This window comes from Carassius auratus, chromosome 9, assembly GCF_003368295.1.
Source record: "Carassius auratus strain Wakin chromosome 9, ASM336829v1, whole genome shotgun sequence".
NCBI lineage: Eukaryota > Metazoa > Chordata > Actinopteri > Cypriniformes > Cyprinidae > Carassius > Carassius auratus.
The window spans coordinates 28,765,578-28,780,348 of NC_039251.1; the positions used below are offsets into that span (position 1 = coordinate 28,765,578).

Here is a 14,771-nt window from a genome sequence, read left to right on the forward strand (position 1 = left end):
TTACCTTTATCATGCCCTTGTGTTTGCTGTCTTGTGTCAGTCTGTAAGAATTGATAAATTTAAGCTTTCTCCTTGCTAGTCATAGTTTTCTGACTCCGCTTTGTTTATGTTATTTTTTTCCTCTGTCCAGTCGATCTGGCTTTCCTGTTTTTTGTCTTTTTTTCCCGGCCTTGCTCTCGTTACTCATTGCCTTCGGATTCCGGCTATGGCTTTCCAGTGCTGATTCAGCACCTGTTCCCCGCTGCTGTGCGGCTGATGCCGAAGAGCTCTCTGCGCTGGTCTTTCTTGCGGAGTGCTGAGCCGTCGATCAGCCGTTGGGCACTTTTCGTGCGTCAGCCACCTAAATCTTCTCAGTGTGTTCCGCACCGTCACCTGAATTTGTCCTCGTCGGCTTTGTAGTGGCCGACTTGACATGTTGAATCGATGTCGGGGCTTGTCAGGCAGTCGGGCAGTCAGGCATTCTGATTGGCTGTTCAGCCAGCGGACCAGTCATCTTTTCTCATTTGTTTGCATTTCTCATGATTAATTCTCGTGATTATCATTCATGATCATGTCAGGAAAAGGACCAGGATCAAACTGCGGTTAAATGAATGACACGTTTATTGATGATAACTCAGAGGACTTAATCGGCTGGAGCACGAAAAGTGCCCAACGGCTGATCGACGGCTCAGCACTCCGCAAGAAAGACCAGCGCAGAGATCTCTTCGGCATCAGCCGCACAGCAGCGGGAAACAGGTGGCGAATCAGCACTGGAAAGCCATAGCCGGACCCCGAAGGCAATGGGTAACGAGAGCAAGGCCGGGAAAAAATGACAAACAGGAACACATTGTGCGATGGCTCGGTGGGTTCCAGGCATTAGGATGCACACAGGCAAAAGGGTGAGTAACCCCTGCTGGACTCACTAACACCTCTTACAACAGCAACCTAGTTTGCCAAAGAGGTCTCCCATCTACAGTAGGTATTGGCCAGGCTCAACCCTGCTTAGATTCAGTGGGAAACCAGTCTTGGGCTGCAGGGTGATATGGCTGTGACCTCAATATCACATAGTATTTTATATATATTAAAATACACACACCCACACACAAACATTTACATTACAAAGTTTGCATGAAAAACTTTTTTTATATAATGTTAAAAATGTTTTAAATAATCATCTCCCAGTGCAGGTCACAATAGCAACCAATCATTGTAATTATTGCTATTGTCAAATCACAAGTTTAATTGATGAAGTTAAACTTCATCCTCCTTCATGAGACATTAAAAATGCTTCATTGGACACTTTAATAAAGACAAAAGTGCCCTACCTCAGAATACTAAAAGTTTAAGTTTAAATAATTGTAGATTGGTTAAATTATATGTTATTCAAAGATCTATTAAATCATCTTATCTTATTATTTTACTGATGATGACATATAATTCTGTGACTTGAACTAAAACAAGTTGAAGTTAGGAGAAGAAATAGCAAGATGTCTATTGTGTTTAATAGTTCATGAATTGAGCCAACAACCTTTCAGTTACAAGCCTACAGTATATCTGCATCATATGTTTATAGTGGTTTTTGGTCTGTTTGCTTTAGGTCTACTTCTTCTGTGACCCTAAACCAGGTGGAAAACCTAAACAACGATCTGTGCATATTTTCTTTCATCAGCTTTGACAAGTGGAATTTATTCACCACATTGCATCATTTACCTACAAACATGATCATTCTACAGAGCTTTCCATTGTCACACAAAATAATATTTTTATGACAAGTGCTATAGTCTCTGTATGGTCACAGCTAAAGGGGTATTATTAAATATAAGTGCTTTTTTTCTCTATTTTTATTAATTTATATAAAAAAAAAAATTTAATTGAAATGTTATTGCTATGTAAACTCATTTTTCTCTCTTCCACTGGACAACGGAACCCAAGATACTATGCTTCTAAACAGAAAACATAACTATGGGAGCTGCACAGTGATATGGTGTAGATGTGTTTGTATCAGAGCATCAGCAGAAGAAGTTCAGTCAAAAGGGTGAACATAGTTCTTATAATGAGGGTGTAGCTCAGTTATAAGTGATTCAAAGGTGCTTGCAGTACATCTTTTAAAATAAGAGCTTTTGTGAAAGAAGCCTAAAAATAGACTGTTGCTTGTTAGCATTGGTCCACAAAATGTTTCTCTAGTACAGAGGTTCTAGAATACAGGAAGTGTGTGGGTCATGAGGCTTTTCTCACAATTGTCTGCCTGCTGGTGTAATATCTTAAACTCTAAAAATAAGTATTTAAAACATTTCGTTTTATTAATATGCACAGCTTTCATGATCTCATATTTAAGAAATTACTTGGAAAGTAATCACACAGGACTTGAACTAACTTTTTTTTTAACTAATGAAGGCATTTAAAATGGTGGAAAAACTATATCTTCTATTTAAATAAACATATATAAAATTTCATATACAAGCTTGATTTTATTCTGCATCAACTGTAGTATATTTCAAATATAATAGAAACAATACACAGTCATGAATATTCTTAGGTTGTCAAAAAGCAGCTGTTTAAATCATGTCTTACGCTGTTTCACACTCTGATAATAAGGTTGTTCTCTGGAGCTCAGTGGTTCTCGGTAGTGTCCCACTCTCATGTAACCACTTCCCCTTGTTCATATCTGCTGACTCTCTCACTTCAATCAGAAACACTTGAAATGCTGAAGAAAGAGTAAGAGGATATTTTCTACATTCTGCTATGAAGATTTTTCAAACCAGGATCCTACATCTAAATTTGTGTTTGATGATTACTTTACTGACTGGTCCAGGTATGTTGTAATGTTGGTTATCATTGTTTGTTTAATTTTACATTGTGTGATCTCTTTGTGTCTGTTAGTGGAGAACAAGGACTATCTGTCACATGAACTTTTGCATGTTTGTAGTCACACGCATTTTACTGCCTGATGCAGTTACTGTAAACCTGCAGTGATTGTGATTTTCTGTCTGTTCATCAGATTACTCCAGATCTAATCGAGAGCAAAAGATACGGCAGCACATCTACAAAACGGTGTATGTGGGGGAAACAGTTGCACTTAACTGCAACAAAACCCAATATGATGACGATTTAATATGGAAAATTAACAACTCCGTTATTTTTAGTCAAGACTCTAACAGTAACAGAACAATGAGAAACTTGAGCTCAAACAGGATTCACATCGACACTGCAGATCCAAGAGAATTAACAATAGATCAAATACAAGCGTCTGATGCAGGAAACTACAGCTGTTACCCAGCAGCGATAAGATGGACATTAACAGTAACAGGTTATTACATGATTTCATTTACTGGATTTCTTTTTTTAAATAAGTGTATTTAATACAGAGGAAATAGGATTGTGTTTTCAGCCAGTGACTAGTGTCTGTGAATTTGACTGTTGTATCTATCAGAAAACCACATCCGACCAGAATCATTCAAACAAATGCCGCTGTACATCATCATAATCATCTCATGTTGTGGAGTAATTATGATCTGTATGATCATCAGCATCACCATTTGCATTCACAGGTAACAGACTTTAACACATGATGAACTGACAAGATTGTTTATTGATTCTAGATTTCATATGTGAAGAAGTGACGGTGACTCATAGTCTTTTCAAATGGTAGTAAATTTTATTGACAATTTCATCAGTATGCATGCATATATTTCTTTCCCTTGTTTAATTTCTTCGATTTAAGAGATAACAAATGAGCAGAGTTGTGCAAAGTATATCTCGGTAGTATTTATTGTGGCCTAAAACCAACACATGTAATATGTGAATGTGTGTTTACAGGAGATGGAAAAACAGCAAAGATTCAAGTCAAAGAGAAGCCGGACAGAACTTTGTGAGTTTATAATTTTTTTTGTTTTCACATAAAAAAAACATCTAAGTAGTAAACTATCCAGTGTTTCCTTAATTCAGGAAATCATTTTTTTTTTTCATTATTATTTCACTTTAGTCACAGGCACCAGCCAGAGGAAGGATACAGACTCAAACCAGCCAGTACATTGAAAGATACAACTCAGTATATGGACAAATATGATGGAATTTATTATTAGGGTAACACTTTACAATAACATTACATGAATAATCATACTAATACAAATATTAAATGTAACTTAAGTTAAGACATGCACTTGTCAAGAACTAACCTTAACCCTCTGTTGTTCATTTGGGAGACACTTGTGTTGTTCGTGGTCAAAAGTGACCAAACACCTGGAAAAAAATGTTCTTCAGTAAAATCAATGTAATATATTTTTGATCCATAATATTTTTATTTTTATTTTGATATAATTTATTGTTGCTAATTAATATTTATGAAATAATTATGACAAAATCTTTCCAACTGATTTTTTTTAAATTACTTTTCAATTAAGGCAGTATTTCATGTTAGAATACAGACAATGTCTTTAAAATCAAATTTTTGAAAGCAGATCAGTGCCATCTGGTGGGAGTAAAAAAAGAAAAACATCTGCAATTCCATGGTTTAGCCACTGGATTCACACACACACACACACACACACACACACACACACGGACACACACACACACATATATATATATATACACACACACTGTACACTGAACAAAATTATAAATGCAACACTTTTGTTTTTGCCCCCATTTTTCAAGAGATGAGTGGCATTTTATATTGTCTAGTCTAAGGCACACCTGTGCAATAATCATGCTGTCTAATCAGCATCTTGATATGCCACACCTGTAAGGTGGATGGATTATCTTGGCAAAGGAGAAGTGCTCACTAACACAGATTTAGACAGATTTGTGAACAATTTTTGAGAGAAATAGGCCTTTTGTTTACATAGAAAAAGTCCCAGATCTTTGAGTTCAGCTTATTAAAAATGGGGGCAAAACAGAAGTGATTTTATAATGTTGTTCAATGTAGCTATATATCAAAGGCTTAAAAATTATCTAGGTATATTTAGATGAAATGATTAACATTAGCCAAACATTTATTAATTTGTGGATTTAGATATATATTTTGTCATTCTCAAATAAAATGTACTGTAAAGGTTTAGATTATTTAATTTATTTAATTTATTATACGTTTTTGCATTAAAGGGTTAGTTCACCCAAAAATGTTCTACTCACCCTCGAAGGTGTATGTGATTTTCTTCTTTCAGACAAATCGATCAGAGTCATATTAAAAATGGTCCTTGCTCTTTCAAGCTTTTCAATGGGATGAGCGGGTGGTTGTTGTCAACACTTGAAAGAGTGAAATCATGTACACGCATGTGTAATAAAATGTCCCTCACACGGCTCCGGTGAGTGAATAAAGGCCCCCTGTAGTGAATCCATTGGTTTTTATAAGATAAATATCCAGATTTCAAATGTAACAAACATTTTTTCTCTCAAATCTGCTGACTGTAGGACGCGGGGGACATGCAGGCGGATGACATCAGCATTGCGTGGTTAGTTACAAGCGTGGAGAGAGAAAAAAACAAAACACCGGTCACGAATTAGAAGCACAAAACAAGGATTTGTAAAGAAAAATGTTGGAGGATTTCGATATAAGTAGGGGTGCACATAAGTGGTCCACAGGTCTGTATGCACGACCAAAATAAGAAATGCATTGTGTAAATAAGTTCAGAGCATGCATTTGCGTACCGACACGGTTAACATCTGTTAATGCAAAATTATAATTTTATGTGACGTGACTGTGATGAGTGGGGCGGGGCCGAGGGACGTGGGAACGAGGAGTGAGGCCAGGTGTAGTGATTGGAGATGAGCTACACCTACGACCCACCGCCGGTCTCGAGTCCCATGTAGGAGATGGAATGATATAAAACTGGAGCGACTATAGTGAAGGACAAGAGAGGACCAGGCCTGGGCGTTTAGTTTATGTTTTGGCTTTTTATTTGTGTTTTGTTTATTTTGGAATTATTAAAATGTTATTTGATTGTCCGCCGGTTCCCGCCTCCTTCTTCCCGATGATTATGGAGATTTTATTATTACAGTGACATTCAGCCAAGTATGGTGACCCATACTCAGAATTCGTACTCTGCATCTAACCCATCCAAAGTGCACACACACAGAGCAGTGAACACACACACACACTGTGAACACACACCCGGAGCAGTGGGCAGCCATTTATGTAGCGGCGCCCGGGGAGCAGTTGGGGGTTCGATGCCCTGTCTCAAGGGCACCTAAGTCATGGTATTGAAGGTGGAGAGAGCACTGTACATGCACTCCCCCCACCCACAATTCCTGCCGGCCCGGGACTCAAACTCACAATCCCTTCAATTGCAAGTCCGACTCTCTAACCATTAGGCCATGACTTCCTATTTTAGATTGACAAACTGTACTATATAAGATTTCTATTCAAACTGAAAGCATAAATCTAGGCTACACGCTATGTTTTCAAAGCACAATGCAAAACTGTGACATTTCATTCACTGATGCTCTACAGATGGCAGAGCTTAACCCAGAAGCACATGTACTTACTTGCCGGCAAAATAAAATTTTGCTGATTTTCAGTTTGAAAATTATGAAAGTTCAAATAAAATAATAGTAATAATAATAATAATCATTTATTTTTTAAGTTAACTATAAGAGAATTGTATTTGTATTTAATGTATTATATTTTTAAATAAAATAGTATTATCACATTTTATTGTTTAGTTTATTATTTTATACAAAATAAAAAAAAAAAAATGGCAAAAATATTATCACTATTATTAATTTATTTTTTATAGTTATATTTGATGGGTCACACTATGTGCCGTGTGAGGACCAAACCAAATTTCCAGGTTCTCATATGAGAACCAGGCTGAAAAAATTATGTGCAACCCTGGATCTAAGCCAAGAGTAAAGTAAGGAAACTTTTTTTGCGCAATGCATACATTTTCTGTCATCTGCCCTGCATCTCTTCCGCATCCCACAGTCAGCAAATGAGAAAACAGTGTTTATTATGATAATTAATAGATGCCTGACTTTTCCATTTGTTGACAAGACATCGTTAGTTTCAGATCGTAAATATAATTTTTTTTTTTTGGTGTCCAAATTACAGATAATAACCATGTTTAGAATGAAACCATCATATTTAATAGCTTGATATTAGTCATATATAGTAAAATATAATTTGTTGTTACTACTGTAAATATGTATTCAATTATTACTGGATCTCCTTCAGAACTTTCAGAATCTTTACTTTTCTTAAAATTATTTTGTTTCTGTATTTTCAAATATATTTTTTATATTAACATATTTTAACGACAGTACATTTATCAAACAAAAGTAAATTATTTTATTTTTCAAAATAAGCAGAAAATACAAGCCCGATTGCACAAAAATTGGGGCACTGTACAAATTGTGAATAAAAACCGAATGCAATGATGTGGAACTTTCAAATTTCAATATTTTATTCACAATACAAAACAGATTCAATTTTAATAAAAAAATAAATAAATTAACTTTTATCCAAAGCGACTTACAGTGCATTCAGACTAACATATTTTACCTAACATGTGCTCTCTGGGAATCTAAGCCACAATCTTGCACTGCTCCCGCAATGCTCTACCACTTGAGCCACAGGAACACATAGATGACATATCAAATGTTTAAACTGAGAAAATGTATAATTTTAAGGGAAAATCAAAAGTTGATTTTAAATTTCATGACATCAACACATCTAAACAAAGTTGGGACAAGGCCATGTTTATCACTGTGTGGCATCCCCTCTTCTTTTTATAACAGTCTGCAAACATCTGGGGACTGAGGAGACAAGTAGCTAAAGTTTAAGTTTTGTCCCATTCTTGTCTAATACAGGCTTCTAGTTGCTCAACTGTCTTAGGTTTTCTTTGTCGCATCTTTCTCTTTATGATGCGCCAAATGTTTTCTATTGGTGAAAGACCTGGACTGCAGGCTGGCCATTTCAGTACCTGGATCCTTCTTCTACACATTCATGATGTTGTAATTGATGCAGTATGTGGTCTGGCGTTGTCATGTTGGAAAATGCAAGGTCTTCCCTGAAAGAGATGACGTCTGGATGGAAGCATATGTTGTCCTAGAACTTGGATATACCTTTCAGCATTGATGGTGCCTTTCCAGATGTGTAAGCTGCCCGTGCCACATGCAATCATGCAACCCCATACCATCAGAGATGCAGCCGTCTGAACTGAGCGCTGATATCAACTTGGGTTGTCCTTGTCCGCTTTAGTCCGGATGACATGGTGTCCCAGTTTTCCAAAAAGATCTTTGAAGTTTGATTCGTCTGACCACAAAACAGTTTTCCACATTACCACAATCAATTTTAAATGAGCCTTGGCCCAGAGAAAACACCTGTGCTTCTGGATCATGTTTAGATATGGCTTCTTTTTTGACCTATAGAGTTTAGCCAGAAATGGCACAATGTGATGCAGTGCCGTCTAAGGGCCGGAAGATCACAGGCATACAGTATGGTTTTCCGGCCTTGACCCTTACGCACAGATATTGTTCCAGATTCTCTGAATCTTTGGATGATATTATGCACTGTAGATGATGATAACTTCAAACTCTTTGCAATTTTTCTCTGAGAAACTCCTTGCTGATATTGCTCCACTATTTTTCGCCGCAGCATTGGGGGAATTGGTGATCCTCTGTCCATCTTGACTTCTGAGAGACACTGCCACTCTGAGAAGCTCTTTTTGTTGGTGGATATTCTACTAATATTAAAAACATGTCTTGAATGGCTTCTTCTGCAGTGGGTAGAAACAATATAGTCCCATTGATTTGGAAGCATGTTTCTTCTCCCAACATTTAGACTGATTTCATTGAGTTTGTTCATGTTTTGTTCTCTGTTTGCCATCTCTTGTTCATATAGAAATTTACTTTAATAATGTATTTAATCATTTACTTACAACAGAAATCCTATAACATGTGCTCGCTTGTGTTGATCAGTAGGCCTATCCCTAAACACATATACAAAGTTGTTACACCCATTTTTTTATTTTTTTTTATTTTATTTAACAGACAGCCATACAGATCAAAATAGTGCAGTAACAAGCAATCCAGTAATTCCAGAGTTGAAATAAAAGTGTGTGTGTGTGTGTGTGTGTGTGTGTGTAAATGAAAAGATTAGGGGGGAATTGGAAATAATCAATTGATTTAACCATAGCAGTACTGACAACAGTGGAAACCAGGTTCGTAATTCCAAAACAGCAATAATAATATTAATGATGATGATGATGATGATGGCAATGGTGATAACAATGATGAGAGCAACCACAATAACAACAGCAGTTACAACAATAATAAAAATAATAATAGTAATCATGACAATAACAGTAATGGAAAAAAGATTACGATGACAAAAATAACAAAAATGCAGTAATATCCGTGAGTTGATTAAAAGGTGGGAGGAGTAGGAGTTGAGAGGAGAGAAGGGATTCATAGTTGTAAAAGGTCAGAAAGTGTTGGATGGTAGAGGTCAGTTTCAGATTTGTAATTATAGGGGGGAGATGTATGAAGTCTGTAATGAGATTTTTCCAGTGGTTAATGTGTACGTTGTTACGAGTTTTCCAGTTTCATGAGTTTTCTTGGTGATGGTTAGAGCTATGAGGAGCATTTTAGAGTTTATTTTTTATTAGTAATTATTGTGAGGTCCCCCAGCAAGCAAAGAGAGGGCGATAGCGGGATGTGGCAGCCGACTATAGTGGATATTGACTGTGTGACCTCTTCCCAAAATTGTTTGATTGGAGTGCAGTGCCAGGTTGCATGAATGTATGTATCTATAGAATTGTGATTGCAATGAGTGCAAACTTCTGATGTGAAACCCATTTTAGCTAATCTATTGCCCGTGTAATGTGTTCTATGAAGTGTTTTTGTATTGTATTAATTGAAGATTAGCATTTTTGGACATGAGATAAATGTTTTTACAGATTTGGGTCCAGAAGTTGGCTTCAGGAGCTATTGAAAGATCGTTTTCCCATTTTATTGTTGGTAAGTATATGATCTGAAGTTGATTTGAAATGATTTTGTATATTTTAGAGAGAAGTTTCTTTGGAGAAGAAATGTTAACTAAGTCTGCTATTGCTTGTGGAAGTTCTAAATTTGTGGCTCTGATGTTTATTTTTGCCAGAACAGAAGATTTGAGTTGTAGGTATTTTAAAAATTCATTGCTCCCGGTGCCAAACTCCTGGGCCAATGTCGGAAATGTTGTTAACGTGTTAGATTTGAAAATATGGTTAATGTGGGTGATACCCCTTTCAGCCCATGTGCGGAAATTCAGTATTTTTTTATTGCTTATAAAGTCACGGTTGTTCAGCAGTGGGGTGAGGTTAGATGGAGCTAATAAAGAATTTGTGATTTGGTGAAATTTCCACCAGGCTGTCAGAGTGGAAGCTATAGTTACAGCCTTAAAACATGTGAGTTGTTTGATTGATTTGGTGAGGAATGCTATGTCAGCTATATTTAATTCTTTGCATAGTGATTGTTCTATATCTAGCCATATAGTATCGGATTGGGTGGGGCGGATCCATTTGTATATGTATTGCAGTTGGTTAGACATTGAGTAATAATGAAAATTTGGTGCTTCTAGTCCTCCTTGATCCTTGTTTTTTTGTAGTGTGGTGAGTTTTATCCTTGGCGTTTTGTTTTTCCAATAGAAGTGAGTGATAATAGAGTCTAGTGACTTAAACCAGGTGAGTATGGGGGGGTTGGAATCATTGAGAATAGATAATTAATTTTTGGTAAAATTGTCATCTTTATTGCTGCTATCCTGCCAATTATGGAGATTGGAAGGTTGAGCCATCGAAGCAAGTCGTCTTCTATTTTTTTTAACAGTGGTGTGAAGTTGAGTGTTACCAATTCTGACAGTCTGGAGGAAATCTTAATGCCTAAGTAAGTGATGTGATCATGACATATAGGTATAGGTGCTTGGTGGGGTGCCACATCCCATTTGGTTTTATGTAAAGGGAGGATGGAAGATTTGTTCCAGTTTATTGCGTAATCTGAAATTTTTGAAAAGGACTGGATTATTTTAATTATTTCTTGAGTAGATGCTAGGGGTTCTTGTATAAATAGTAGAATATCATCTGCATAAAGTGAGATTTTATGTGTTTTTAGTGTGGTGTTTCAATACCTTTGATTGCTGGGTTTTGGCGGATAGCTGCTGCTAAAGGTTCAATAAAAATAGTGAATAGAGATGGAGAGAATGGACATCCCTGCCTCGTCCCCCTGTGCAGTGTGAAGCTTTGTGATGTTAGTCCATTGGTTGTGACTGTGGCAGATGGTGATTTGTATAAAATCTTGATCCAATTAATAAATGACTCTCCAAAGCCAAATTTTTGTAGTGTGGTGAATAAAAAATTTCCAGTTGACCCTATCAAAAGCTTTTTCAGCATCTAATGTGGCAATGAGAGTATCTTTCGGTTGTACTGATTAGTACTGCATTAAATTATATAATCTGCGGGTATTGTTAGATGTGTGTCTACCTTTTATAAAGCCGATCTGATCAGGATGGATGATATATGATATAATTTTCTCAATTCTATGAGTTAATTCTTTGCTAATAATTTTTATGTCAACATTTATAAGTGAAATAGGATGGTAATTAGATGTGAGGGTGTGGTCTTTGTTAGGTTTAGGAATGAGTGATATAAGCACTGTATTCATGTGGGATGGGAATCTAGCATTTTGTTTCATTTCCGTTATTGCATCCGGTCCTGGTGCTTTATTATTTTGCATGTGTTTCAGCGCAGTGAAGTTCTTCCTCAGTGATTGGTAATTCGAGAGAGGTAATTTGCTCCGGGTTGAGTTTTGGTAGAATGGTGTTATCGAGGAATTGGTTTATGTCTTCTTGATTTGGGTCCATATCAGATGAGTATAATTTTGTATAGTATTCTTCAAATATTTTGTTCATCTCAATAGGTGAATTGGTTAGCTTCCCTGGTGAGTTTCTAATGGATGTTATAGCTGTTTTTTCTTTTTTCCTTTAATTTGACTGGCTAAATATTTTCCGGATTTATTGCTGTGGTGAAAAGTTTCGTGACGAAGTCTGTGAATCAGAAACTGGTTTCTTTTGGTTATTATTTCATTAAGCAAGAATAAATTTTCTCTTTATTCTTTATAGATGGTTTCCGATTGGTTATTTGCGTGTAAAATTTCAATTTTTTTATGTTTTCTTCCAGTTGGACTTCTTTTTCTTTTTCCTTCTTTTTTTTATGGATTGAATATGATATGATTTTCCCCCGCAATACTACTTTCCATGTCTCCCAGAGCAGTGAAGCTGGCGACTTTGGAGAGTCATTTATTTCAAGGAAGGATGTCCACTCTCTCTTGAAGTAGCTGTCAAATTCTGGATCTTTCAAGAGAGATATGTTAAAACGCCATCTGGTGGAGTGCTTCTGTATTGCAGGTGGGATCCATGTGAGAGTTACAGGAGAATGGTCACTAATATTGATGGGATGAATTTTGGTTTCTATGATATTTGGTATGATTGAGTTACTGGTTAAAAAGAAATCGATGCGGGAGTAGGTTTGGTGGACATTAGAGTAAAAAGTGTATTCTCTGGCAAGTGGGTGTTGTAGCCTCCAACCATCGCCAAGAACAAAATCACTCATGAACTGTTTTATTGTTTTGGAGGACTGCCAGGATTTGCCTTTATGTTTTGACCTGTCCAATGATGGATTGATTACAGTGTTATAGTCTCCCCCTATAATTATTGGACCGCTGGAAAGGTTTGAAAGAGAGGAAAATAAATTTGAAAAGAAGGAGGGATCGTCAGAATTTGGTCCATAAATGTTGCCAATTGTGATTGGATTATTGTTGATTGAAATGTTAATAATGATAAAACGGCCTTCAGGATCTGAAATGGTTGCATGGTGGTTAAATTTTAATTTTTGGTTTATTAATATGCACACTCCTCTTTGCTTTGAATTATAGTAGGAGGAAAAACAGTGGTAAAAATGTGAAGTTTTTAAGCTGTTTTGTGTAGATTGGGAGAAGTGTGTTTCCTGTATTAGACATATATCAGCTTGCATATTTTTTAGGTAATTTCGGACTTTATTATTATTTATTTTTTTGTGAGGCAACTCCACGAATGTTCCAGGTTAAGAATTTTAACTGCATGGAGATAGTGTGTATTTCACAATTACATTGTGTGAACATAAGTGTGTGTGTATGGATGTGAGTGTGGTTGTGTGTGTGTGTGTACTTGTAGATCTACAATACCAAATCACAAACAAAACAGGACAAACATAAATACTTATAACTAACAACAAAACATGTAAACAGGGAGCAAAAAGGTTAATTTGGTCATTTTGTATGTGTGTGCGTGCTGCTAGTAGTTTAATGTAATAATATAAATTGATTGGGGGAAGGGGGGAGGATAAAGAAAAAAAAAATTACAATGAGAGAGGAGCAAGGGTCTATTGTCTATAGATCATTTCACAGTTTTTAGAATTAGTAAAGTCAGGGAGTAGTGTCCTTGTCTCTGAACAATTGTCCATCGATATATAGTTTGTCTACTGTAATGATTGCTTTTTTACCTTGATTGATCATTGTCTTGCGGATGGGGAAGAGTAGCTTACGTCTGCGGATGATCTCTTGTGGAAATTGGTCGTTGAGTCCGAAATGAGTCCCTTTTAGCTGCCGGCCCTGACGTTGAACCAGTACTTTTTGTTTGAAATGTTCAAATTTGACGATGATGGGCTGGGGTCGGGTGGAGTTGAGCAGTTTCTGTCCTAAACTGTGTAGGCGATGGAAGGTGATGTGCTCAACAGTCTCGGGTGTAAGTTTGAGCTGGTTAACCATGAAGTCCTTAACAGATTTTTCGGGGTCTTCGGTGGATGATTCGGCCATGCCGGGAAAGATTAAATTGTCTCTCATACTTCGTGACTGTAAATCCAGGATGGTTTCTTGCATAGCTTTGTTCTCAGTGGTGACGGAGGTGAGTTGAGTGTTTACAGTGGAAAGTTTAGCGGTGGCCACATAGCTTTTAAATGATTTGTTTTCTTCTGTGAGCGAATCAACTTGTGTAACTTTCACCGTTTTTTGTTTTGTTTTGCTTTTCAAAACATGACAATGTATTCTATATTTATACAGGTGTGGAGTAAATGTAATTTATGTAATGCTTTCACAACATCTGTTAACACATAATCAGTTGAAGTCTTCATTCAGCAAAAACAATCTAATTTTATCTTTGAAATTAAAATATACAAAATACTGTATGATTTGGTTTAGCCATTTGATTTAGATAAACTATATAATACATTTTAATTGTTATAAGTTTGTTGAAAATAAGCAAAACATTGCTAAGATACTGCAAGGTTGTGGATTTCAAAACTTGATCAATACACAGTCAAAATGATTTTCATTCTAATCTTAAATTAATCACAAAGTGCACCACAATGCAGTATATGATTAGAAACAAAAATAAAGTGTATAAAGACTTTTTTTTAACTATATAGTGCATTATATAATTTTGGGGGTAAAAAAAAAAAAGAAACAAACAAAATAAAGAGATTAAGCATGTTTATAATCAAGTTCATGTGTTTATTGAAAAAAAAAAAACATTCAGCTTTCGCTTTATTAAAAACTTATTTTCAATGATTAAGCAAACGATTAAGAATGAGAAGAATGACAGAATAATCATCATACATTTTATTATGGAACAACTGATACATTTTGGCAAAGTTATTAAACGACACATTTTAAGGACTCTTATTTATGTAAAATAAAAAATATTATCGGTAAATTGTTGTAGGCTCATTGGAGCCTATAAATTATACATTATTTTACATATTAACAATACTAATAAAAACAATACACTA

General features: G+C 36.0%; 1 protein-coding gene across 2 annotated transcripts; it reads left to right on the plus strand.

The window, feature by feature from the left end:
- The first annotated feature begins 2,631 nt into the window (after window positions 1-2,631).
- LOC113109383 (uncharacterized) lies at window positions 2,632-5,719 on the plus strand. 2 transcript variants are annotated; one of them, XR_003292954.1, is made up of 7 exons: window positions 2,632-2,791; window positions 2,978-3,286; window positions 3,410-3,527; window positions 3,796-3,847; window positions 3,962-4,062; window positions 5,145-5,285; window positions 5,392-5,719. XR_003292954.1 is itself a non-coding variant. In XM_026272989.1 (5 exons), the coding sequence occupies exons 1-5, from the start codon at window positions 2,722-2,724 to the stop codon at window positions 4,043-4,045; spliced, it is 633 nt and encodes a 210-aa protein (XP_026128774.1). In that variant the 5' UTR covers window positions 2,632-2,721; the 3' UTR covers window positions 4,046-4,736. The 2 variants fall into 2 exon arrangements, 1 of the variants encoding a protein (XP_026128774.1); XM_026272989.1 differs by lacking the exons at window positions 5,145-5,285; window positions 5,392-5,719 and having other exon boundaries at window positions 3,962-4,736.
- Window positions 5,720-14,771: the final 9,052 nt, after the last annotated feature.

What these genes read in the sequence shown, in the direction of transcription:
- LOC113109383 (XM_026272989.1), top strand. Translation starts at nt 2,722, where the DNA reads ATGAAGATTTTTCAAACCAGGATCCTACATCTAAATTTGTGTTTGATG. An exon ending in ATGGACATTAACAGTAACAG is followed by an intron (nt 3,287 to 3,409) that starts GTTATTACATGA and finishes TGTATCTATCAG; the next exon opens with AAAACCACATCCGACCAGAA. An exon ending in GAGAAGCCGGACAGAACTTT is followed by an intron (nt 3,848 to 3,961) that starts GTGAGTTTATAA and finishes ATTTCACTTTAG; the next exon opens with TCACAGGCACCAGCCAGAGG.